Source organism: Chelonia mydas, chromosome 19 (genome assembly GCF_015237465.2).
Source record: "Chelonia mydas isolate rCheMyd1 chromosome 19, rCheMyd1.pri.v2, whole genome shotgun sequence".
Lineage (NCBI taxonomy): Eukaryota > Metazoa > Chordata > Testudines > Cheloniidae > Chelonia > Chelonia mydas.
Genome location: NC_051259.2, coordinates 8,122,727 through 8,147,017, shown reverse-complemented (window position 1 = coordinate 8,147,017; position 24,291 = coordinate 8,122,727). Strand labels below are relative to the sequence as shown.

At 43.5% G+C, this 24,291-nt stretch overlaps 1 protein-coding gene across 1 annotated transcript in view; it reads left to right on the top strand.

The window, feature by feature from the left end:
• Positions 1 to 24,291, top strand: part of MYOM3 (myomesin 3) — a 72,756-nt gene that overhangs the window by 35,270 nt on the left and 13,195 nt on the right. The window contains exons 10-27 of the mRNA XM_037882006.2: positions 1,163 to 1,324; positions 2,888 to 3,029; positions 3,337 to 3,536; positions 4,244 to 4,297; positions 5,414 to 5,541; positions 6,442 to 6,625; positions 7,588 to 7,762; positions 9,064 to 9,185; positions 9,863 to 10,050; positions 11,128 to 11,254; positions 12,253 to 12,431; positions 12,508 to 12,622; positions 16,717 to 16,873; positions 17,483 to 17,592; positions 18,327 to 18,371; positions 18,870 to 19,006; positions 22,110 to 22,254; positions 23,398 to 23,457. Coding sequence (XP_037737934.1) covers positions 1,163 to 1,324; positions 2,888 to 3,029; positions 3,337 to 3,536; positions 4,244 to 4,297; positions 5,414 to 5,541; positions 6,442 to 6,625; positions 7,588 to 7,762; positions 9,064 to 9,185; positions 9,863 to 10,050; positions 11,128 to 11,254; positions 12,253 to 12,431; positions 12,508 to 12,622; positions 16,717 to 16,873; positions 17,483 to 17,592; positions 18,327 to 18,371; positions 18,870 to 19,006; positions 22,110 to 22,254; positions 23,398 to 23,457 — 2,430 coding nt within the window. The remainder of the gene's footprint in view (positions 1 to 1,162; positions 1,325 to 2,887; positions 3,030 to 3,336; positions 3,537 to 4,243; positions 4,298 to 5,413; positions 5,542 to 6,441; positions 6,626 to 7,587; positions 7,763 to 9,063; positions 9,186 to 9,862; positions 10,051 to 11,127; positions 11,255 to 12,252; positions 12,432 to 12,507; positions 12,623 to 16,716; positions 16,874 to 17,482; positions 17,593 to 18,326; positions 18,372 to 18,869; positions 19,007 to 22,109; positions 22,255 to 23,397; positions 23,458 to 24,291) is intronic.

Sequence of the window (24,291 nt, the reverse complement as noted above, 5' to 3'; positions counted from 1 at the left end):
CTTAACTTGAGCCTCCATTTCTTCATCTGTAAAACAAGGATAAGAATACAGACCTGCTTCGTGGGGTGACATGAGCCCTAATTAATTCATGTTTATAAAGAGTTGTTAGGAACCTTGGTTCTACACAGTGGAAGTGCAAAATGTTGCTATTATATTCCTGTAAAGCCAGAGGAGACACTGGCGAATGAAGTAAAATGTAGGCCTCCCAGACAGCCCGTAGGAGGGTAGGTTACAAACAGAGAGGCAAAATCAAGGACACTGGTCTTTGACAGGATGCGAATTGCCTCTGTGCCTTTAAACTGTGGGAGGCTGCACCTGTCCCAGGAGCAACACAGTAAGACTGCCTTTGTTTTACAAGTAGGCCTGCTAGAATCAGCTGTGCAAGCAGCAGACTGCGCTGTGTTCTAGAGATGGGCCTGGATCACAGAGTTTAGATCCATATCTGAACTCTCCCAAAGCTTGGGGATAGAGCCAAAATACACTGGCTTGGTGTACATTTGTACATGGATTCTAAGCCTGGCTCTGCCACTGGCCTGTTGGGTGACCTTGGGCAAGTCATTTCCCTGCTCTGTGCCTCAGTTTCCCTATATGTAAAATGAGGGTACCAAGCTCCTTTGTATGACAGTGTGAGATCTGCTCATGAAAAGTGCTAGCTACTGTTACTATGTGTCATGGCTCCTTGTGGCCCTCAGGACAAATGCCTACTATTTACTGAGAGTGAATGGACTTACTCCTCTGGCTCAGGGTCCTCCGCACTGAGTAGAAGTTAGTCCCAAACCTCCCGCATTGGTGTACACCAAGAGCAAAGGATAACAAATAGAAGGATGTGGCCAGAGTGTGACTGCATCTCAGAAGGCAGGGGTTTGAGCTTGTTCCTCATCTGGCTAATGAGCTTAGCCTGTAATGCCTCAGATCTACTACGAGGCAGAAGTAACTTGGGCTCAGCAACTCAAAGGTATTCATGCACCTAACTCCCATTGAAATCAAATCTCTTTGAGGATCTGGGCCTTGCTAGCTGTGCAGCAGTGTTGTATTAGCATAGGCCCAGGGTCCCCTGCAGTGCCCGTCCTGCTAGCATTTTACACTCTGTGCAAGTGCTACATGCCCCTCTGAACAGGGCATCATTCAGGTGGAGTTCCACTGAGTTTTCATTTCCCTGCAGGCGAGTTTCTGAAGGATTCCGATCGCCAGCAAATAAAGTGTCTGGATCGCGAGGCTTCTTTGACCGTGTTGTGTGCTTACAAAGAAGATGAGGGATTCTACACTATCCGTGTCCCTACACTGGACGGGTACAATGAGCAGAGTGCTTACGTGTTTGTTAGAGGTACCTACAGATTTCTATCCTGTTTAAAGCAAAAGGACTTTTCCGATCCATTGGGGTGGGAAAATTCACAGCCTCATTCACAATGAAAGGCCTTCCCACATTGCCCCCAACTTGAACCCAGGGGTAATAATTTCAAAAGTGCCTGCATCCCGTTTTCAATAGTGACTTAGGCACTTGGGATTTTAGGCACAAATCCCGTTGACTTCCCATCGTGTTTCCTCTGTAGCAGTCTGCACTGAACTGAGCATTAAATGGCTGCCTGCCTCTGTGGACAACAGAATCCTTAGTGCCAAACACGGAAAACAAAGGCCTACCTGTTTACCACACACAACATCCTTCCCCCTGTAATTATCAGATGTGGCCTAGGCAGTACTGGAGGTAGAGAATAGATTTCATTTGCTTTTGGTGGGGGGGGGGGGGCAAATCCTGCCCCCTTCTCCACAGCAATGTGGGGTACAAGAAACATCAGAACCAAAGTAGCATAGGACTTGGGGAGCTGTTGCAGGGGGTCTGCATACCATGGAGCTCAGCTCTGCAGCTCCCCTATGCAGTGGGATTTGGGGGCAGGGTTGGGGTGGGTGAGGGGAAAGCAGGGATGGCACCAATGCTATGTAAACACTCTTGCCAATGATCCCCACAAGGGATGCAGAAGCATCATGATATGGCGACATTACCCCATTGGGCGAATTCCTTCCCTCAGAGAAATGCTCTGTGCCACACGTCTCAGATTTGATGTGGGGAACCCAGTTTAGCCCTTAATGGCCAAACAGAGAATTGACGGTGGGCTTTCAGTTACAAGAGTTACTGAACAGCCATTTACTCAGATTTACAAGACAAGGTCAGGGTTGCTGGACAGTTGTCCAGTTCTAATTGCAGGACCTGTTTGCTTTATCAGCATGACAAATGTTTTTCACTCTGATCAGATGCTGGATTATTTTTTTTATACACTGAGTAGGTCAGTTCTTGTTCTTCTCAAGATCTTAAAAAAAATTGACCTTGTTATTAATCTTAAAAGAAATTACTCTTAATATGAATTATTCAGAATTGAATTTGCTAATATTTTCCATTCCTTGTACATTTATTAGGGTCACAGTATAATATAGGAAGTTCCTCCATTGTTGTATTCTGGAGTTATGTCTTCCTTTTAGAGCTCAATGCATTTATCTACAGTTTTAAAATGTGGATTTTTTCCTCACCATGCAGATCAGACAGTTTGTTTTCCCTACATGCTCAAAGACAACAACGAAACAAGAAAGAGTATAGATAAGATTGTAAACTCTTTGGGGCAGGGACCATCTTTTTGTTCTGAGTTTGTACAGCACTAGCACCATGGGGCCCTAAATGCTTCTGCAATACAAATGAATAAGAAGAGTAGGAAAGAACAGGATGAATATCTCCACGAGAGAGAGCTCAGAGTGTGTGTGTCTCCTCTGTTGCAGTCTGCAGCAAGCTGAACACAAAATGACAGCCTCTCTCTGTAGACAACAGAGTGTTTGGAGATTGAAAGATTCAGAACACAAGCAGGAAAGAACAGCTTAACGGAATTGCTCTATATTCCTTTAGATGCTATGGCAGCAACAGCCGGTGCACCTGGATCCCCCCTCAATGTGAAATGCCATGATGTAAATAAAGACTGCCTGCTCCTTTCCTGGGTAGCACCCAGCGATAGTGGAGGAAGTCCAATCTTCGGTTATTTTATTGAAAGGTCTGTATGATTATGTTATTGTAGTAAAGTGGTCATGATAGGGTTACTGGGGATACCCAGAATATTATGGGATGGCACCCTGCTCCACTCCTCAATTCCTGTTTAATCAATGGGAATTTTCTCCTCCCACCCCAATTATGTTGTGATGCAGTTAAATAGAGCAGCAAGTACCCAGCCTGCAGTCCTGTGAGTAAACATATGTTTGTTGCACTGAGCGGTCCCTTTACCAAAGTTATAGCCTGCAGAAGGCCCGCTGCCACATTGGGGGAACACCATGGAGGTACTGCATGGTCTTGCTTCATTGCAGGTGCGAGGCGGGCACAGACAAGTGGATGCCATATAATGAAATGCCCGTGAAGACCTGCAGGTGCCCTGTTTTGTGCCTCACGGAGGGAAAGACATACCAGTTCCGGGTAAAGGCTGTCAACCACTCAGGCATCAGTAACCCTTCCAAGGCCAGCGACCCAGTCACAATGAAAGATCCCAATGAGGAAAAAAGAGTGATAAGTACGTATCAGAAACAGGATATTATTCCCCTATGTGCTCTGTGAGGCTGCGGCGCTAACTTGGGATGACTTATCCCAAGTGCCCTATTCTCATAAACATCACTGCAGCCCCTATGCTGCAAACATGCCTCAGCCCTGCTGGAATCACGAGCTGAAGTCATTCGTCCAGACTGAAAAAGCTGGAGACAGACCGACCTAAAACACCATTCTCACTTTGTGAACAGCACTGGGTAGGCAAAGACTGTGAGTAGATCCTCGGCAGATGTAAATCATCAGAGCTCCAGGGAAGCCAATGAAACCAGGATGACTGACACCACCTGAGTGTCTGTCCCTATCATTCCATGTGTTACTCTCTTACCCAAACAGTGCTCAAGCTCTGCTCACACACCCCTGACTGTCTGGAGTGCTTGCAATGGGAAGACAAAAGTGGCAATGGGTAGACTGAATCTGGGCCTAAAATGTGTCTAACTCAAAATGATTGTTTTTGTATTTTTAATGTCAAGGAAGTTCCTATAATTTTTTAATTAGTTTTCAGTTTGTCGCACTTCTCTTGGTACAAACTGGTACAGCAAGGGAGAAGGCCAAACTACCCCAGCTTATGGGCTTTGTGTGCATATAGGGAAACTCAGGATTCTTGTCTCTGTCTTTCCACTAAACTTGTGGCTTTTTCTCCTTGTGAATAATATTGATTTTTTTTTAAATCACTAGCCATCCCTTATGATGATGGAAAGGAGATTACAATTTCCAAAGATGAACTGGAAGGTAATTTCAAACTTAAACTTAACCTTCCTTTTAATGCTTGTTATTGTACAATGATGCCAAAATAATACTTCATAGGACTCTGGGAGGAAATATGCACAGGAAAATGTCTTCTTACATTCCAAGAAAACGGAAGCATTCCAAAATACAAGGCCAGTTTATAATGGAGCCATTAGATACTGTTAGACTTGTGATTGTGTCAAGCCTAGAGACTTCAGTCTAAGGAGTAGTGTAGAGTTTTTATTAAAAGCAAAGGATTATGGGATAAAATTTTCAGAAGTGCCCAAGTTCCATTTTTAAAAGTGACAAAGGCCCAGATTTTTACTGGTATTTAGGCATTGTTCTTCACTGTGTTGCAATGCCTAACTGAGTGTTAACCATGGTGTTAGGCACCCAGATGCTTTTGTAAATCCCACTAGGCACCAAAATACCTTTAAAAATCAGGCCATAAGTCTCATTTTCAAAAGTGACTTTGGCACTTAGGAACCTAAGTCTCATTGAAACTCAATAGGACTTAGGATCCTAACTCACTTTTGAAAATGGTATGTAGGGACTTTTGAAAATTTTACTTGTGGAGACAACCCATTGTGAGGTTGCTGAGGGTTAGAATTCAGCCCAGACACAGCCATCTGGAACTCTGTGTTACCAGTTCAACTCCTGAGAGGGAGTTGTATCTGGAGCTTCAGGAACATGGCCATAGGATTAAGAAGGACCACAAGGTTCTGGTAATGTGCACCGCAAAATCCTCTAGTGTTTTGAAACTGGGTGTAATGGAAAGGGACACTGGCAAAGTAATGTACTCAAAGGTGGACATTGCAGGCAAGATCCTGGGCCCTTTGTACCTCCAGAGCAAGTGAGAGTATGACGACAGCTACATCCCTTTATTTAAACAAGAAGATGAGAGCAAAGAATGAAATAATTTATCATTAAAAATTATCAGAACATTGACAACCAAATGAACGCATATATATCCCCAATGCATGCAAAGAGTTAAAGGCCTCTCCTTTACACCAAAGGAGCTTACCTGATACTGAAAAAGCATAAACATCCCTGTTTAATAGGAGACTCCTTTCCTGGTATGTTATCACTGAACCGGTATCAAATTCTTGCTTCCCACAGGCAAGATTAAAATTCCTTTGCCACCCACCAATGTTCACGCGAGTGAGATCAGAGAAGATTACGTGGCCCTCTCCTGGGATGAACCAGATCCCAGAGGCAAGGAGCCACTGAGTTATTATGTGGAAAAGGTAAGGAAATAATCTATGGAAGGGTGAATATTACCACTCTGGACACTGGCAGTGGAATACATCCCCTTTTACCTCTAGGTTACGGCTCAAAGTCCAGCACAGGTCAGTAGTGACGGAATGCTTTTACCAGCTGATGGCTTGTCAGTGGCGGGCTATGTACAATGAGTGGGTGACTTGAAGACAGGCTTTGCACATCACAAAGGCTCTAGCACAACTAGTGCCCTTGAGGGTAGCCTCAGCAGAGAGGCAATGAGGTATGGATGCTGAGTTACGCTCTCTCTCCTAAGCATGGCCAGTCCCGATCTGGAACGAGACACATGGAGAGGGCAGTGTGTGGGGAAACTGCCAGTGCTGTGCACATTGTGTGGGTAACTGAAGGCCTACTGCCTCCGAAATGGCTCTGTCAGCCTTTCACTAGTACTAAATTTAAAAGAGCGTAAATCCAGATCCTGATGCCTGGCCCATGATGATAAGCCAACAAGCAGGCAGGGAGGAAGGAATCTTCCTTCCATAGGCCACATGCAGGAAACTACTCCCCCTATATGGATGGAATAACCTCCACGGGGCCTTACCCAGCCATCAGCAGTAGAGAGGATGGGAGGAACTGCACAGTACCAAACATTCTGGCTTCCCACCATCCCTCCCCTGCTCCATTCATATCTTACCCCCACGCGTCCATTCCCCATCTGCACAGTAGCACTGCACCACCTCTGCCGCAAAGAGGCCCTTTGTGGCCGACAAGGAAGGGGCTAGATTAGCCCCCAAGAAATATTTAGTTCAGGTAAAGAAGATCTTTATTTCTCAAAAACAGTACACAGTTATGTTGTAGGACCAGGGGAGTAACCGCTCCAGAAAGTTTTCATCACTCTGGATTGTAAATTGCCATATTTTCCTTTCCAGTCCATTGCAGGCAGCAACAGCTGGCAAAATGTCAATCTGGAGATGGTGGTGAATTCCCCAAGATTTGCACTCTTTGATCTTGTGAAAGGAAAATCATACTGTTTCCGAGTGCGATCTGCTAACAAATACGGAGTAAGCGAGCCATCCTTGCCCAGTGAGCCCATTACTGCTGGAACAACATTAGGTAACAATATAAAAAGCATGACACTAATAACATGGAAAAGGTGATATGTTATAACACTAGCATTGGCTTCTTTTCTCTTTCTTTTGTGCACTGCGGTACACCATTACAGCTCTCACTTGGACTTCAGGAAGTCTCTCAAAGCCTTAAATCCATATTTAATTACATTGCAGTTGCTCAGCACACAGTGTAAATCTAACCAACCAATGAGGCTGGAATTAAAGTTATTAAAAAGAGGAAACAGATCAAGTCCCTATATTCCATTCCAAGCATACTTCTGGGACTCACTCAAATGTCTCCTGTGTCGTGCATGCTCTAAGACAGATGTAGCACATAGCAGCACAAGAAGGAAGGCCACAGCCCTATTCTACAATGGTGGGTGATGGAGTCAGTCTCTGGGGACTCCAGGATGAGCAGCAGCAGGGCATGGGATGTTTGATTGGGGGCGATAATTGTGTAATATTTGGGCTGAGATGTCTAGAATACGAGGAGGCAAAGACTCATGTTTCCCATGTGTCATGCCAAAGTTAGGCCTCTAGGCCTTGTGCTGGCCTTTTTCATTCTCTCGTTTGAAGGTGGCCTGAAGTTCATTCAGGGTGTTCTGTGCCTCTGGCTGCTCCCATTTAGTGTGACCTTTGTATTTTGTCCCCAAAACAGCATGTGGAGTTGGGAATTGGGGCCTGATTCTCCTCTGATTTAGGAAGGTATAAACCCCAGGAGTAACTCCTGTGTTATCAATGGAGTTACAATGGTGTGAGAGGAGAATGAGGCCTTATAAATCTAGAGACAGACAAACAGACACACCCACAGGCTGCAATCAGGAGATTGGATCAAGACACTGTGCTCTGCTTTGGGAAATGATGCCCCGGCCATGAGGATATCAAACATCCCAAGTCACCCCTGGAACTGAGTTACAATTTATAATAGATAAACCTTATTTTGTTCCATTTTTTCCCCTTTTTCAGCTCCGCTCCCACCTCCCTCTCAGGTTCTAGCTTTCAGAGACACCAAGACGTCTGTTGTTGTGCATTGGGATAAATTGAAGGAGGATCAGGAGCCCCTCGGCTATTACGTATATTGTCGGGAGGTTGGGACAGATGAATGGCAGACTGTCAACAATAAACCTGTGACGTGTAACAAGTGAGTTTAGCAATTGACCTCCATTCAGCAAATACGGTGCATTCACTTGGATTTCTGTGTTTATGGTAGGAATGGGGTGCAGATAAAAAAAGAAGTTCCCTACACATACGCGCACACATAACACACATCTGAAACCTTTGCCTGTTTTTAGAACCGAACCACTGTTCAGGTTCTGGAATGTCCAGATTTAATTTAACATCTGAGGCAAGTTAACATGTGGGGCAGCAAAGTAGCACATGTTTCCATGTGTTGTCAGAACACAGTCATTACTGGGGAGGTAGATCTTGCAGTGTCTGTGGAACAACAGACCATTTGTATTTGCTCTGTGGTTTAACAATGTGTCATCTTTCAAGAATGGGGAGTAAGGGAATGCCTCTTGTTATACGGCCTGATGTTAATGAATTAGAAAATGCCTGTAATAATACCTAGCTCTTATATAGCCCTTTACCAAGAAGGGCAGTATCATTATCCCCGTTTTACAGATGGGGAAACTGAGGCACAGGGAGGGGAAAGTGACTTGCACAAGGTCACCAGCAGTCCAGTGGCAGAGTCAGGTCTCCTGAGTCCCAGTCCAGTGGTCTATCCATTAGGCCACACTCCCTCAGAAAGTGCAATTTTGGACAGTGGGCAGGCATGGTCTGATAGAGATGCTTCTCGTGGAATGCGTTTTAGGGGATGCTCAGCACATGCTCAGTCACCCCATGAGTAAAATGCACTGGTGCCCACAAAGGGCAGGTGGCATCAGAGCATAGATACCTGTCAGGCTGAAACTCAATGGGGCCGGATTCTCATTTACATAAAGGCTGCTTTACAGCAGTCCAGCAGCACAAAGAGGTCTCAAGGTGAGTGAAAACTTTTAAGTCCCCTTTCCACAGGCAGAGCAGTGTAAAGGGACCTTAGTGTGAATGAGACTCTGATCCAATAAGAAGAGCTGGGAGACAGCCATTAAACACCCTCTCTCTCCAAGTTTGCCCCGGTGCAGAAGGCCTTCACTAAAGTTTCTTTTATCGGATCCAGATGTTGAGAGGTGCCAAATGCCCACAACTCCGGTTGATTTCATTGGGAATTGTAGTGCCTAGAATCAGCTCAATAACTCTCAAGATCAGACCCCTATTTACTGATTGTTCTATAGGTAACACTTTTGTGAGTCAATGCGCTTTAAGCTACAGGGGTAAAGAACCACATGACACAGAAATAAATTGTAGCACACTGATAAAACTATTGAAATGCCGTTTTCTTCCAAAGGGCTCTTTGCCTTACTTTGAACACCTATGTGTAAGCAAATTAATGATCTCTCATAGGTTTACTGTTCCAGGGCTTCAGCCTGGGAAGGAGTATGTATTTTGTGTGAAATCTGTCAATGAAGCAGGAGTGAGTGACAGCTCACCAGAATCTGACCCCATCATTGTGAGGCCGGCTATCTGTAAGTATTGCATTGCACATGCACACGCACAGAAAACTAGCTCCCTCGTCAATGTATCTTTTATGCACAGCTGGGTCTAGCCACTTGTAAATGATCCCACCCCTGAGCAGGTAGAGGTAGAGGGGGCTTTATTCTCTTCGGACTTGCAGCTTGTCTCCTCATTTGCACTTGTCCAAAGTGACTGTAGAATGTTATCACTCTGATTTGTTAGTGTTTCACATTGCATTGCATGCATTTGGCACAGGTGTAAGTGACCACACAAAATGCAAGAGAGCAGGGAATCTGGTTCAGTATCTTCCACTTCTCCGGTGCAGACCCCATTAGTAGCCTCCCAGCAGTCATGTCACGTGCCTTCATCGTTCTCCATTATCTCACACTGCTGCCTTTCCCCGACCCTCTCTTGCATTTGCCCTGCACCAGTTAAAACTATAAAGCTCCGAAACACCCAGGAGTTTCCCCACAAACAATTTAAATGAAAATTAGGCCCATTTGAAGGCCCCTTTACATAGCCAGAGTAGTGTAATGAAATGAAAATCTAGCCCAGTGTGAACATGCCTGGCACAAATAAGTCACTCTCACTGATTCAACATCAACAGCTCTTTTCTGGATCGCCAGCGGGATCCCAAATATATTTCATACAATATCTATTTTCCTCTCTCTTTTGTCCTCACCATTAGCTCGTCCGTCAGCCCCACGTGACTTTGCCCTGCTGAGCTGTGGGAAGAACGACATGACTATTGGGTGGAAAGCCCCAAAGCACAAAGGAGGAGGAAAGATTCTGGGCTACTTCCTAGATCAGCATGATGCTGCTGAGCTAGACTGGCATGAAGTCAACATCAGACCTATTGTTCAACGAGTTTACAAGGTACTGATTTCATAATGCAATACTGCATTTCTGTGTGAGGGAGTGGTGGCTAGATGAAGAGGTGAGCCATTTTCCTCCTCCAGCCTTGACCCTTCTGTAGCCCAGACCCCCTCCCCATCTTGCTCTTTCCCTGTTCCTCATCCCACACCTTTGAGTGTCCCCAGTAAGTCTGACAACTTCTCTGTTGGACCTGGGGGATGCAATTCAGTTCAAGTTTGTCCCACAGTCTGATGCCCAGTGCATCTGGGGCTGTTTGGAGAGTTCTGAGTAATACAATGTTGCTGCTATTCTTAATTCATCATAATTCAGCATCACACATCTCTTACTAATTATTCTACAGGGTTACTAAGACCCTGTGAGGTCTCGTTCCGGCTCAACAGAAAGAGCAATCAAGCCCCTTTATGGCATTGGGTATGGGGGCTACCACCCAAGGACCTAGGCCACACAGTAGGTCAGAGCTCAGCTGTGTGGACTGAAGAGCTTCCCTGATTGCGAGGTGTAGGATATCTGTTGCAGGTTGTGTGTGTTAGAGCAGAAAGCCAGGAGAAGCAGCTGTGAGTGTGACTCGAAGCGGAAGTAGAGGGATATGGCTCCTTGGACATGGAGCTCACAGGAGTGGCAGAGTTAGGGATTTCTGAGCAAAAAAAAAAAAAAAAAGGCCTGCTGTGGTTTGTTTCTACTTTGTTCAGGGAAACAAGACTTTGTGTAAGTTTTTTGTAAACGCACCAGATTACACCAAGACTATGCCTGACTCATATCAGTCATTTCTCCTCCTAACAGAAACAACTCTGCAAGACCCCACATTTTGGCTAACCACTCAGGCCAAAGGGGCAACAGTATGTTTTCAGGGTATCTTAATTGGCAGGTTGCTCTTTTCTTTCCTAATACAATGTGTACACAGGATGTTTTTAACAGATGCACTGAATTATCTACAAACGCTCTTTGTTACTAGGTTAGGAAGGGTTTTTATAAACCCTTTCCATGCCATCCTAAAAACATGCCCTTAAAGATCCTAATTACAAACACACTGTACTATACAAAGCTATGCTAATAATCTCTTTGCTTCTGATCTCAAAGGTTACCAACCTCAATGAAGGACATTTCTATGAGTTCCGTGCTTGTGCGACGAACATGGCGGGAGTCGGGAAAGTATCTGAACCCAGTGACTTGTTCAAGTGTGAGGAATGGACGATGCCACAGACAGGTAAGGACAACATGTCAGCAACAGCCAGAAAACAATTCTAGGGACATTAACTATCCCCCTTTCATAAGATAAACTGACTTACTCTTCTGTGATGTTATGAGATTTTTGGAAAACTATGGATTTGGTCATATTGATGAGCTCCGGTAAGAACCCTGGATTCAAACACACTAAACTTTGGGGAAGTTTGCATCAGAAGCCGTATTGTGATCTGTATAGCAGACAGAACCAGAAGCCCTGCTCAGAGCTCCTTCCACATTTTGGGAAGGCTGGGGTTGGAATCTGTGCCAGAGTTTTGCAGCTTGGGCCCATCTCCCAGTCACGCAGGTGAGTTGGGAATCTGAATCCCTTTCACTAAAATGTTAGCATACATGTCACCAGGCAAGGAGATACAAACCGTGCTGGTCCCGGAGAAGCACCTCTTACCTCAGGCATGCACAGAGGTGCAGCTCCCCATGGCCCCTAGCTTAGGACACCCTTTTTCCTGGGACTGTACTAAAGGAACACAGATAAAAAATAAGTCATCTGCTACAAAATAAAGCAGGCACCTCAGGCTCTGAGATCCCATCCTCAGAGCACGAGGAGAATCTCTATGGGACAGAGATCATCTTTTTGTTCTGTTTGTATAGCGCCTAGCACCATGTGACCCTGGTCCATGACTAGGATCCTAGGTGCTACAGTAATACAAATAATAAAGAAGAAGAAGGATCATTGTACACTACGCCACGTAGCCAGTTGGGAGCCCCATGCTCTGGAATCCTGTTGCCAGAGAATGGGGAACCCTGACGCACTATGTAAACCTCTCTGTATGTTACATAAGTACAAATGACATTAAATAGAACAACATGGCCATTTTCATACAAAGCCTGCTGGAGAAAGGACCTCTTCTGAACCCACCATTCATTCATTGCCCTCTGCGATCTGAGGCTCACACCAGAGGCACGTTACTGCATCGTCTGTTGTGATGTCCCTGTGTGACAGTCTACCCTTCTTCCAAACAGGCCCCCCCTATGATGTGAGGTTCACCGAGGTGCGGGACACAAACCTGATGCTGCACTGGGAAGCACCGTTGTATACAGGAGCAGGTCCAGTCACTGGATATTACATTGATGTCTGTGAAGAGGGGTCAGAGGAATGGAAGCAACTAAATAAGCAGCCGACAGCCAACACCCACATGAGGGTTTGTATACAAGCCAAGCAGGCAAGCATTCCTTATTATTTAGCATGGTGTAATTCATTACATTGGGTTTCCACAGGTTTCTGACCTGGAGACGGGGAAATGCTACATTTTTCGAGTACGGGCATTGAACAAGGCAGGGATTAGTCTACCTTCCATCCCCTCTGATCCTGTGGTGGTTGAAACCAAACCAGGTATGAGCCTAAGGGTGAACAAATTCTGTCTTTGTTGAGTGCCTCTCAATAAAAAGACACTAGGGTTAATTGCACAGGCTGAAGTGTGAAAGGAAAACAGAGTATTCTATCTAGTATACGTCTCCTGTCCCTGTTACCATAGGGTTCGCGCACCTCGTAATCTCCAACACATTTATCCTTCCTCGCAGCACACTGTGAAGTAGGGAAATGCTAGATTTCCTTGTAGTACAGAGGCACTCAGTGATTTGCTACACTTCACACACAAGTCCGTGGAAGAGCAGGGATCTGAACACAGTGCTTCCCAGTCTAAGGCGAGCATCCTACCCAATGGACCATCCTCTTTCACTACTGATTAGCTGAGTTTACAGTTCATCTCGTGCTATGATAAACATTTGCAATGTGTGTGAGAGTACCCACTGCACCTGCAGTGCAAACAAAATCACAGGAGTGTAGGGCTGGGGGTTAGGGTTGGGACCTCAAAAGATCCTCTACTCCACCCCCCCACACTGAGGGAGGATTAAGTATAAGGGACCAGCTGGCTTGCATGTACTGCATATTAACATGCTTCACAGTTGGACCATGTGCAATAAAAATGGTCCCATCTTGTGTTTCAGTCTGCGTGGATGTAATCTGTTCTGTCCTGCTAAATGAGATTAATTTAGCCCTGGCATAAACACATTTTATTTTATTCCAGTGCAGTTACACAAAGGATGAATTTGACCCTTTGCTTTAGGGGAAAAAACTGTCTATCACAACAGCCCAAGCATCCATAGCAAGGGAGTTTGCTACATATCTCAGAGATGCCGTGCTGTGATTTTTAACGGGGTACACCAAGACAGATTTCTCTAAAAATCTTATTAATACTCTGATAAGAACCTGCTTATTAAATATTTAGTTCCATTTTTATTTATTTTTAACAACAGCAAATGGAGTGACAAGATTAAAGGATATAGATGAGCAAATCCAGTGGCCAGAAATGATCTAAATTATATAGCTCTGGACTTCTCTGAAAATACAGAATACCGTCTTTCTTTGCATTCAGATCCCATCTTTGTTTGCACTGTGTGCCAGAGAGAGAGAGAAAGCTGAAGTCATCTGTGTGGACACTGTGTCCTGCTTTGTTTGGATAAAGGATCTTAGAAATGTAGGCTTGGAAGGGACCCTGAGAGGTCATCTAGTCCAGCCCCCTGCGCTAAGGCAGGACCAAATAAACCTAGACCTTCCCTGTCTGGTCTTTGTCTAACCCATTCTTAAAAACCTCTAGTGATTGGGACTAAATGAATCAAACTGTGCCATAAAATCTCTGTGGATAGAAATTCCATGCTAGAACAATAAGACTATAGCAGTAGGAATATACTACCAACCATCTGACCAGAATGGTTACGGTGATTATAAAGTGCTCAGGGAGATTAGAGAAGCAGAAAATGCAATAACCATGAGTGATTTCAACGATCCTCATATTGACTGGGTATATGTCACCTCAGGAAGGGCTGCAAAGATAAAATTTCTGGACCCATAAATGACTGCTTCTTGGAGCAGCTTGTCCTGGAACCTACAAGGGGAGAGGCAATTCTTGATTTAGTCCTAAGTGGAGCACAGGATCTGGTCCAAGAGGTGAATATAGATGAACCATTCAGTAATAGTGACCATAATGTAATAAAATTTAACATCTCTGTAGGGAAAACATACCAAAGAAACCCACCACATAGTATTTAACTTCAATAAAGGGAACCACACAAAAATGAGGAATGTAGTCACATGGAAATTAAAAGGAACTGTCAACAAGGGTGAAATGCCTGCAAACTGCATGCATATATAAAAACACCATAAAGGCTCAAACTAAATATATACCTCAAATAAAAAAAATAGTAGGAGAACCAAAAAAGAAAAAAGAAAAAAAAAACCACCCCCAGGGCGAAACAGCAGAGTAAAAGAGGCAGTTAGAGGAGAAAAAGGCATCCTTTAGAAATTGAAGGTCAAATCCAAGCGAGGAAAATAGAAAGGAGCATGAACACTGGCAAGTCAAGTGTAAAAGTAAAATAAGGCAGGCCAAGAAAGAATCTGAAGAGAAACTAACTAAAGACACAAAAACTAACAGCACAATATTTTTTAAGTAGATCACAAGAAGCCTGCAAAACAGTCAGTGAGGGCGCTGGATGATTGAGGCATTAAAGGAGCACTCAAGGAAGACAAGGCTGTTGCAGAGAAGCTAAATAAATTCTTTGCATTGGCCTTCACTTGCAGAAGATGTTGGGGGGGACTCCCACAGCTGAGCCATTCTTTTCACAGGACAAATGCGAGGAACTGTCCCCGACTGAATTGTCAAGAGAGGAGGTTTTTGAACAAATTGATAAATTAAACAGTAATAAGTCACCAGGACCAGATAGTATTCACCCAAGAACTAAAATATGAAATTGCAGAACTATTAACAGTGGTATGTAACCTATCACTTAAATCAGCCTCTCTATCAGATGACAGGAGGGTAGCTAATGTAATGCTGATTTTTGAAAAAGGCTCCAGAGGCAATCCTGGCAATTATATGCTGGTAAGCCTAACTTCAGTACCAGGCAAATTCGTTTAAACTATAGTAAAGAACAGAATTATCAGACACACAGATAAACATGATATGCTGGGGAAGAGTCAACACAGCATTTATAAAGGGAAATCATGCCTCACCAATCAATTAGAACTCTTTGAGGGTATCAGCAAGTATGCGGACAAGGGTGATCCACTGGATATAGTGTACTTGGACTTTCAAAAAGCCTTTGACAAAGTCCCTCCCCAAAGGCTCTTAAGCAAAGTAGGCAGTCCTGGGATAAGAGGTAAGGTCCTCTCATGGATTAGCAAGTGGTTCAAAGATAGGAAACAAAGGGTAGGAATAAATGGTAACAATGGAGATAGGGAAATAGCGGGGTCCCTCAAGGATCAGTGCAGGGACTTGTGCTGTTCAATAATCTGGAAAAAGGGGTGAATAGTGAGGTGGCAAAATTTGCAGATGATACAAAATTACTCATGATAGTTAAGTCCAAATCTGACAGCAAATTGTTACAAAGGGATCTCACAAAACTGGGTGAGAAAATGGCAGATGAAATTCAATGTATGTTGATAAGTATGAAATAATGCACATTGGGAAAAAATAATCCCAACTATACATACAAAATGATGGGGTCTAAATTAGCTGTTACCACGCAAGAAAGAGATCTTGGCATCATCGTGGATAGTTCTCTGAAAACATCCACTCAATGTGCAGGGGCAGTCAAAAAGGCTAACAATATTAGGAACCAATAAGGAAAGGGATAGATAATAAACCAGAAAATATCATAATGCCACTATTTAACTCCATGGTATGCCCACACCTTGAATACTGCATGTGATTCTGGTCACCATAATCTCAAAAAAGATATATTAGAATTGGAAAAGGTGCAGAGAAGGTCAACAACAATTATTAGGGGTGTGGAATATAGCTTCCATAGAAAGAGATTAAAAATACTGGGACTGTTCATCTATGAAAAGAGACAAGTAAGGGGAGGATATGATAGACGTCTATAAAATCATGAATGGTGTGGAGAAAGTGAATAGGAAAGTGTTACTTACCCCCTCACATAACACAAGAAGTAGGGAGTCGCCCAAAGAAATTAATAGGCAGCAGGTTTAAAACAAAAAAAGAAAGTACTTCATCACACAATGTGTGGAATTCATTGCCATGGGATGTTGTGAAAGCCAGAAGTTTACCTGGGTTCAAAAAAGAACTAGATAAATTCCTGGAGGAGAGATCCATCAATGGCTATTAGCCAACATGGTCAGGGACCCCATGCTCTGGGTATCCCTAACCCTCCAACTGCCAGAAGCTGGAACTGGATGACAGGGGATGGATCATTCAAAATTGCCCTGTTCTGTTCATTCCCTCTGAAGCATCTGGCACTGGCCACCATCAGAAGACAGGATACTGGGCCAGATGGACTGTTGGTCTGACTCAGTATGGCCGTTATGTTCTTATTTCACAACCTCCTTTGGAAGCCTATTCCAGTGCTTAACTATCTTTATAGTTAGAAAGTTTTTCCTAATGTTTCCAAAATTTTGTTTCTCTTATGCAGGCACAAATGAGATTGAACTGGGAGTGGACAAAGAGGGCTTTATTTACATGGCCTTTGAAACTCCTGATATGTGTGACTCTTCTGAATTTATCTGGTCAAAGGATTATGAGGGACCTCCAGATCCTAACCGAGTTGGAATTGAAGATAAAGGCAACAAGTAAGTGGGCAATGCACATTGGGAAAATGAGTGTTGGAAAGAGAGGCAGAGGACTGTTTACACACTAAGCTGGGGAAAACTTCAGGACAAAATATTTGCCAGAGAAATCATGGAAAGCAAAGCTTTCAACCTGCCAACCCAAATGTTCAACCTCTCCATTAGAGATGGTTGAAGAACCAGTATGGAAAATGTAAGATCCTTCCTCTCGCCCTTCAAACCTCAGATAAACATTTGCACTTTTACGACACATCTGACAACGAACCCAAACTTCCAATCTTATTAGGAACTCCAGACAACACTGCTGATGATACACCAGGGATGAATTTGACCCATTGCTTTTATTTCCCAAGCATATCTGGGCTACTGTCCTGACTTCCAAATGCAGAGCCCATGATGTGTGGAACTCAGTTAGGCCTTGAGCATCACAGAAAGGAAGAATCAGAGTTATTCTTCTGCTAAGGCTTTAAGACATTTTGGCTGTGCTACTCCCACAGTTGCATTCAAATTACTACATGTTTGCTCCTCTAGATTTACAAACTATGTTGCATTCTTCTCTCAAATAGCCCCATTTTAGACAGACCCCTACTGTGTTTCTTTTTCTTCTTCAAGATCTAAACTCATACTGAAAAATGCATCAGAAAAGGATCTGGGGACATATTCAGTGGAGGTAACTGATGTAGATGATGAGATCTCCGCCAGCCATACTTTAACCCAGGAAGGTAAAAATCCCTCATTACAAATATCTTCCCATGGGCTGTAATTTGTTAATTCTGAATGGCTGGGCAAAAGCTCTTCCCAGACCTTTAGCAGAAGAAGTGGTGCCACATAATGGGAATAGAAAGGAGACTTCCTATCCTTTAAATGGCCAGATGTGACTGATTACTCCTACGGTATGAGAACTTGAAGGTCATGACATATGGCATCAGAAAAGAAATGTTCTCATAGCCTCAGGGCTTGTCTACACTTAAAATGCTACAGTGGCACAGCCACTACCTACACCAACAGGAGAATCCTTCCCATCACCGTAGCTAATCCACCTCCTTGACAGGCAGTAGCTAGGTTGATAGAAGAATTCCTCTGTCAACCTAGTGCTGTCTACATGGGGATTTAGATTGGCTTAACAACACTGATCAGGGGTGTGGATTTTTCACACATCTGGCCAACACAGATAAACTGACCTAATTTTCTAGTGTAGACTAGGCCTCAGAGTTTTGCATATTACCACAACATCACAGTAATTTAGGCTTTTTTTAAAGCTGTTTCTCTAACTGATGCCAGCATTGGATATTATTTTCCCAGCTTCTTAATCCCTTCAACTATGACTTGTTTTGTACCTGTTAAGGACTACTTGACTGGATGATGAAGGGTCTGTTAACAAGATAAATTGATAATGAGTTGTGGTTTCAGTTTGGCTTTACTGATCTAAGTCCTGTGCTGTTCTTTGCATTTTCAGAACTGGACAATTTGCGGAAAATTAGTCATGAAATCAGAAACCCATGTAAGTTGAACTAGTGGCAACAGGCATTTGGGAACATCATACAGAGACTTTCCTGGGGACTGTGGGAAGACTTTTGTGTGCCAGTGGGAATTGCATGCCTGGGAGTTGTGTGCCTGGGAGTTAAGCCAGCAGGAGTTTGATCTCTTGGTAGGGGCACCCAAGCTGGACAGGTCAATGGGGAGGGACTAGACAAAGAGCCATCCACTGGCCCTCCAGGCTGGGGGTTGAATGATAGCTTTTTTATGAGGCTAGGTCATTGGCCTAAGTTACGGAAAGACAATATGGTAGTCATTCCAACAAAGAGCACAATAGACAGGGATGGAGGAGCCTTGTTTGTGCCCAAAGTGTCATCTGATAGCATGGGAAGGATTTAGATTCAAATATAATGCACAGTAAGGGTAAAATTGAGATCAGTATCTAAACTCCAACTGATACCATTGGATCAGGATTTTATCCTAAATCCTCAACCATGACCAGCCACATTCCCCCTCCTTCCAGTGATTGAGCTGATCTCCGGGTGGAACATCGATGTCCTTGAGAAAGGAGAAGTGCGTCTGTGGCTGGAGGTGGAAAAGCTGTCGCCAGAGGCAGAGCTGCATTTAATCTTCAATGGGAAGGAGCTTTCAAGCACTCCGGTACGTGTGTTCCTTCTAAACTCCCAACGTGTGCGTGACTTCCTCTGACCCGTCTTCACAATGGGCTAGACTGTCTCTATGAAACCAGAGCTCAGAGGAGATCATTGATTCAAAAGCCTATTGTTTCCCATCACATATTTTTATGCTTCGTCTTTTCAAACACTCCGGGCTTCATTCCCCACCGTGCCCCAGTGGTCTGAGAGAGAGCCAGTCACTGCTCCCGGATTCTCAGCTGTCAAGTCCCAACATTAGTTAAAGTCTATGATGTAACGTCCCTTGGGCATCTTGTGCCAGCAGAGAACTGAACATGAGAGAACCTCACTCCACCCTGACCCCTTCCCATCCCCATTCCTGACACACACCCTACATCCCCTTATGCTGAGAAGGGGGTTGGGAGCTGCAATGAAGAATATGACACAGTCAGGCAGCAGAGCTACCTCTGCCGTCTTTGCACTAGCAGACTTTCTCCCCGAACAAGGGGGTTCTCCAGGGGCAATCTCCAACCATTTTAAGTTCACTTTACATGATAAGCGAGCTTGGTGCACCAAAGAATCCAGTCTCCCATGACTAATTTAGCCTTGGTGTGAGCATGTGCTAAGAAATACTGTCTTTGCCAGTTAGATGAGGGGGAGGCTTAATGCTGCCCCTTCTGTACTACCCAGCAAGCCTGGCTGATTTTCACACCCGTCTTTGAGTTGGCTGTGTATAAATCTTCTGGCTTTTGAGAGCAGATGCATGCAACCCGTTTCCAAATTGCAGACATTGAAAATAACATTGCATCATGTGTCGCAAAGTACCCTTGCATTGCTGTACATTTAAAAGAACATATTAACCCCTTTTTGGCCCTCCCATCCCAAAACCTAATGCTATATATGTTTTAAAAAGTATTTACTTTGGGGGACTCGACGGTTCAGAATTAAGAAAAGGATAATGGAACTATTCACCTGTGGTTCAAATGCAGTCTAACAATGTCAAAATAACAAAGTCATGGGTGTTTTGTGATAGGCAAAACCTGAAGCCTCTCCTAGACTTTGTTGCCATGTGTTCTCCAGACACAGAAAGTGTCTAGCAACATTCTTTGAGGCTTTCCCTATGCAATCACTATCTTTTCTCGACTGTGTGGTTTATGTGGTAATGCATGATTAAACAGTGCATGTCAAGCTCTTTGTATTGGTAATATTTGCTTGCGGCAAACAGGTTGGCCACGACTAATGATGACAGCTAACATTTTTAAACGTCTGATGGATTTAAGCGTGTGTATATATAAATGTTCATGGTATATTAGTGAGTGCACAGTGCCATGGGGTGGAGGTGTTACCCTCACTACCACCCAGAGGTGCGACTACTTGCAACACATGGCTGCTGCTTTCAAGAGCTCTTTTTCATTACATAAAAATCCATGTGATCGCACAGAATCCTGGCGAGTTGGGAGTTTTAATACGCAGCAAGGGAGAATCTATTGTACTATGTGTTACAGTGGAAACCTCTTAGGCTGTGTTCTCTACAGAAACACCCTACCACAAGCAGGTTCCCCTGTGCTGATGTGAAAACCCAGTACACAAATGCATATGGACTTTTAATAGAAAACAAAAGTCATTTGGGAGTCAAATTCTGGACCATGATTACACCAGAGTAAGGGATGGGCATGAGGAGGGAGAGGGTTTGTTGGCCCCATTGTAGCCCTGGGTGTGTCTACACTGCAAAAAAGAAAAAAAAAGGTACATTCTTAACTTGGGTTAAAATAGCAATGAAGACATGAAAATAGACAAAGAAAATAACAGAACGCCACTAGCCGTCACCTTCAGCCCCCAACTAAAACCTCTCCAGCACATTATCAAGGATCTACAACCTATCCTGAAGGACAACCCATCATTCTCACAAATCTTGGGAGACAGGCCAGTCCTTGCCTACAGACAGCCCCCCAACCTGAAGCAAATACTCACCAGCAACTACATACCACACAACAGAACCACTAACCCAGGAACCTATCCTTGCAACAAAGCCCGTTGCCAACTGTGCCCACATATCTATTCAGGGGACACCATCACAGGGCCTAATGACATCAGCCACACTATCAGAGGCTCGTTCACCTGCACATCTACCAATGTGATATATGCCATCATGTCCCTCTGCCATGTACATTGGTCAAACTGGACAGTCTCTACGTAAAAGAATAAATGGACACAAATCAGATGTCAAGAATTATAACATTCATAAACCAGTCGGAGAACACTTCAAACTCTCTGGTCACGCAATTACAGACATGAAAGTTGCGATATTACAACAGAAAAACTTCAAAACCAGACTCCAGCGAGAGACTGCTGAATTGGAATTCATTTGCAAATTGGATACAATTAACTTAGGCCTGAATAGAGACTGCGAGTGGCTAAGTCATTATGCAAGGTAACCTATTTCCCCTTGTTTCCCCCCCCCCCCCCACTGTTCCTCAGACATTCTTGTTAAACCCTGGATTTGTGCTGGAAATGGCCCACCTTGATTATCATACAAATTGTAAGGAGAGTGATCACTTTAAATAAGCTATTACCAGCAGGAGAGTGGGGTGGGGGGAGAGAAAACCTTTTGAAGTGATAAACATCCATTTTTTCATGGTCTGTGTGTATAAAACATCCTCACTGCATTTTCCACTTTATGCATCCGATGAAATGAGCTGTAGCTCACGAAAGCTTATGCTCAAATAAATTGGTTAGTCTCTAAGGTGCCACAAGTACTCCTTTTCTTAATGAAGACATGGAGACTCGACTTCTAACTTGGGTTAGCAACTCAAGTTTTATCCCAGGCTCCCTTGCAGGGTTTCCCTTGAGCTGCTAACCCGAGTTAAGAACCAAGCTGCCATGTCTTCACTGCTATTTTTACCCAAGTTAGCTAACCTGCGTTAAGAATACACCTTTTATAGGCAGTGCAGTCATACCACAGGTATCCAGGGAAAATATACCAGGGTGGTTCTACAGGTGTAGAGCGAAGCCAGGCTCTATAGCTCCAGCCAGGCTCTATGTTGAAGACGGCATGGGGCTGGGATTTGATGCTGGAATAACTTCCCTATGAAAAACTGACCAATTTACCACCAATACTTTGTTTTACGTAGACACATAAGATAAACTTTGACAAAGCAAATGGCCTCATAGAACTAATAATCCAGGACTTCTGTGATGACGATAAGGGGACGTACACAGCCCAGCTGCAAGATGGAAAAGCTAAAAACCAGTTCACTCTGGCTCTCATTGATGACAGTAAGTAGAGATTCAGGGCTTAATCCAAAGCCCACTGAACTCAGTGGGAGTTTTTCTACTGACTTCAGTACATTTTGGATCAGACCCTTAGAGAGAGTGCCAGCTAATGGCCACATATGGTTTCCCACAGTTATATTGTGGGTAGTGATTGAAGGTATCAAGTATTTATTTTAATGCATTTATTCAAAAGCCAGGAATCAGTCTTCCAGTAGAAGCTATCTGAATGGCTCCTTAGCACAGATCCAAGACTTTAGTTTTATATCTGGAGTCCTGGATAATAATCTTTGGTCCTGCTAGAACATCACAGCCATGGATCTGTGTTCATATATTTTCTTCTTTATTTGCTCTATACACGTAATTCCCTCACAACAAACTATCTATTGACACACAGGGGTTGATGCTGTGTACTGTGATTTTTAGTCATTTTATCTTATCATAACATTGGCCTGAAAATTCAAGGACGTTAACAACTACATTTGAATAAGTGCAATAAAGAAACTGCAGTGAATAGAGAAAGTCCATATGGAAAAGAGAACGGAGCTCTGTAAGGTGAACAGATAGGCCCATATATGCAAGTGTACAGAAACATTTTTGGCTCTTTATGAACAGAAAGTTGGAGTTTTCCAGTCTAAATTCTTCCCTAAATAATACTGTAGCCTTTATTTGACAGTTCTCATTTTTAAACAGTTTGGCGATTGTTTTTAATCTTATTGGATTGAGTCTCTTGATGCCTGAATCTGTATTTCTAATATTTCTCCCTTGAAAAGTTTCAAGTTCCAGGACTCCATCTTGTATTCTTTACATACCCCAAAAAACTCCTATTTAAACCGATGGGAGCTTCCACTGCCTAAAGATCAGCTCTTAAAAGCAAATTCACTGTATCTTCTTGAAAATAAATATTACATTCTGAGCTGCTAGCAGCATGAAAGGCTAATAGAGTTGACCTTGCCAAGGATTCTATACTGAAGAACAGAGTTTAACTGAGGCTGGAGAGATGGCTCTTAGAAATATCATACACTGTATGTGTTTTAGAGTAACATCCTTCCTGGTTAGGAATCTATACCATATTACATGGAAAGGGGTTGTAATGGTTGTTTCAATGCCCTTTTGTTGACCCTGATCTGTCACTGTTTGTTCTTTCAGGTTTTGATAAAGTTGAGGCGGAGGCTGATGCTAAGCGGAGAGACTGGAGGAGAAAGCAAGGTAAGATAGCCTCAAGGTCACTGACTTTGCCAGGACTGGTGAAAAGTTGGTGAAAGCTGAAACAAGGATATTCTACTGAGAGCCCAAACAATAACTGAAAAGTAAATTGCTCTCTTCAGTATACTCTTATTTAAACTGCTTGCTGGACTAAGATAGAGCATTTTATTTTAGGTTACTGTTTTCTGGCCATTAAAAATCAAATCAAAGTTTGATTTGTTTTAATAGTTCGAGGCATGTGACCAGCTGTCTCTGGAAGAGGGCCCCTGAACCAACACCCTGACTCTGAACATGCCTGAGATTCAGAAAAGGTCCAGTTCAGATGGGACTCAGGTCCATCTTTATCTCCTGGTGGAAAGCAGAGAATGTGGAAATCTTCACTGTCAATGGGAGCAGTACATTCCCCTGTCTCCCTCCCCTACCTTGTGGCTGATGTATAAATAATGAGTATAAAAAAGCTGTTTTCATGGAAAAGAGTAGCTGATTCATAGATTCCAAGTCCAGAGAGACCTTTGTGATCATCTAGTCTGGCCTGCTGCATAACACAAGCTATATAGAACTCCCCCAAAATGATTACTAGAGCAGAACTTTTAGAAAAACATCCAATCTTGATTTTAAAAGTGTGAGTGTTGGGGAATCCACCACAACCCTTGATAAATTGTTCCAATAGTTAATTGTTCTCACCATTAAAAATTTATACCTTATTTCCAGTCTGAATTTGTCTAGCTTCAACTTCCAGATATTGGACCAAGTTACACCTTTCTCTGGTAGACTGAAGAGCCCATTATTAAATATTTGTTTCCCATGTAGGTACTTATAGACTGTAATCAAGTCACC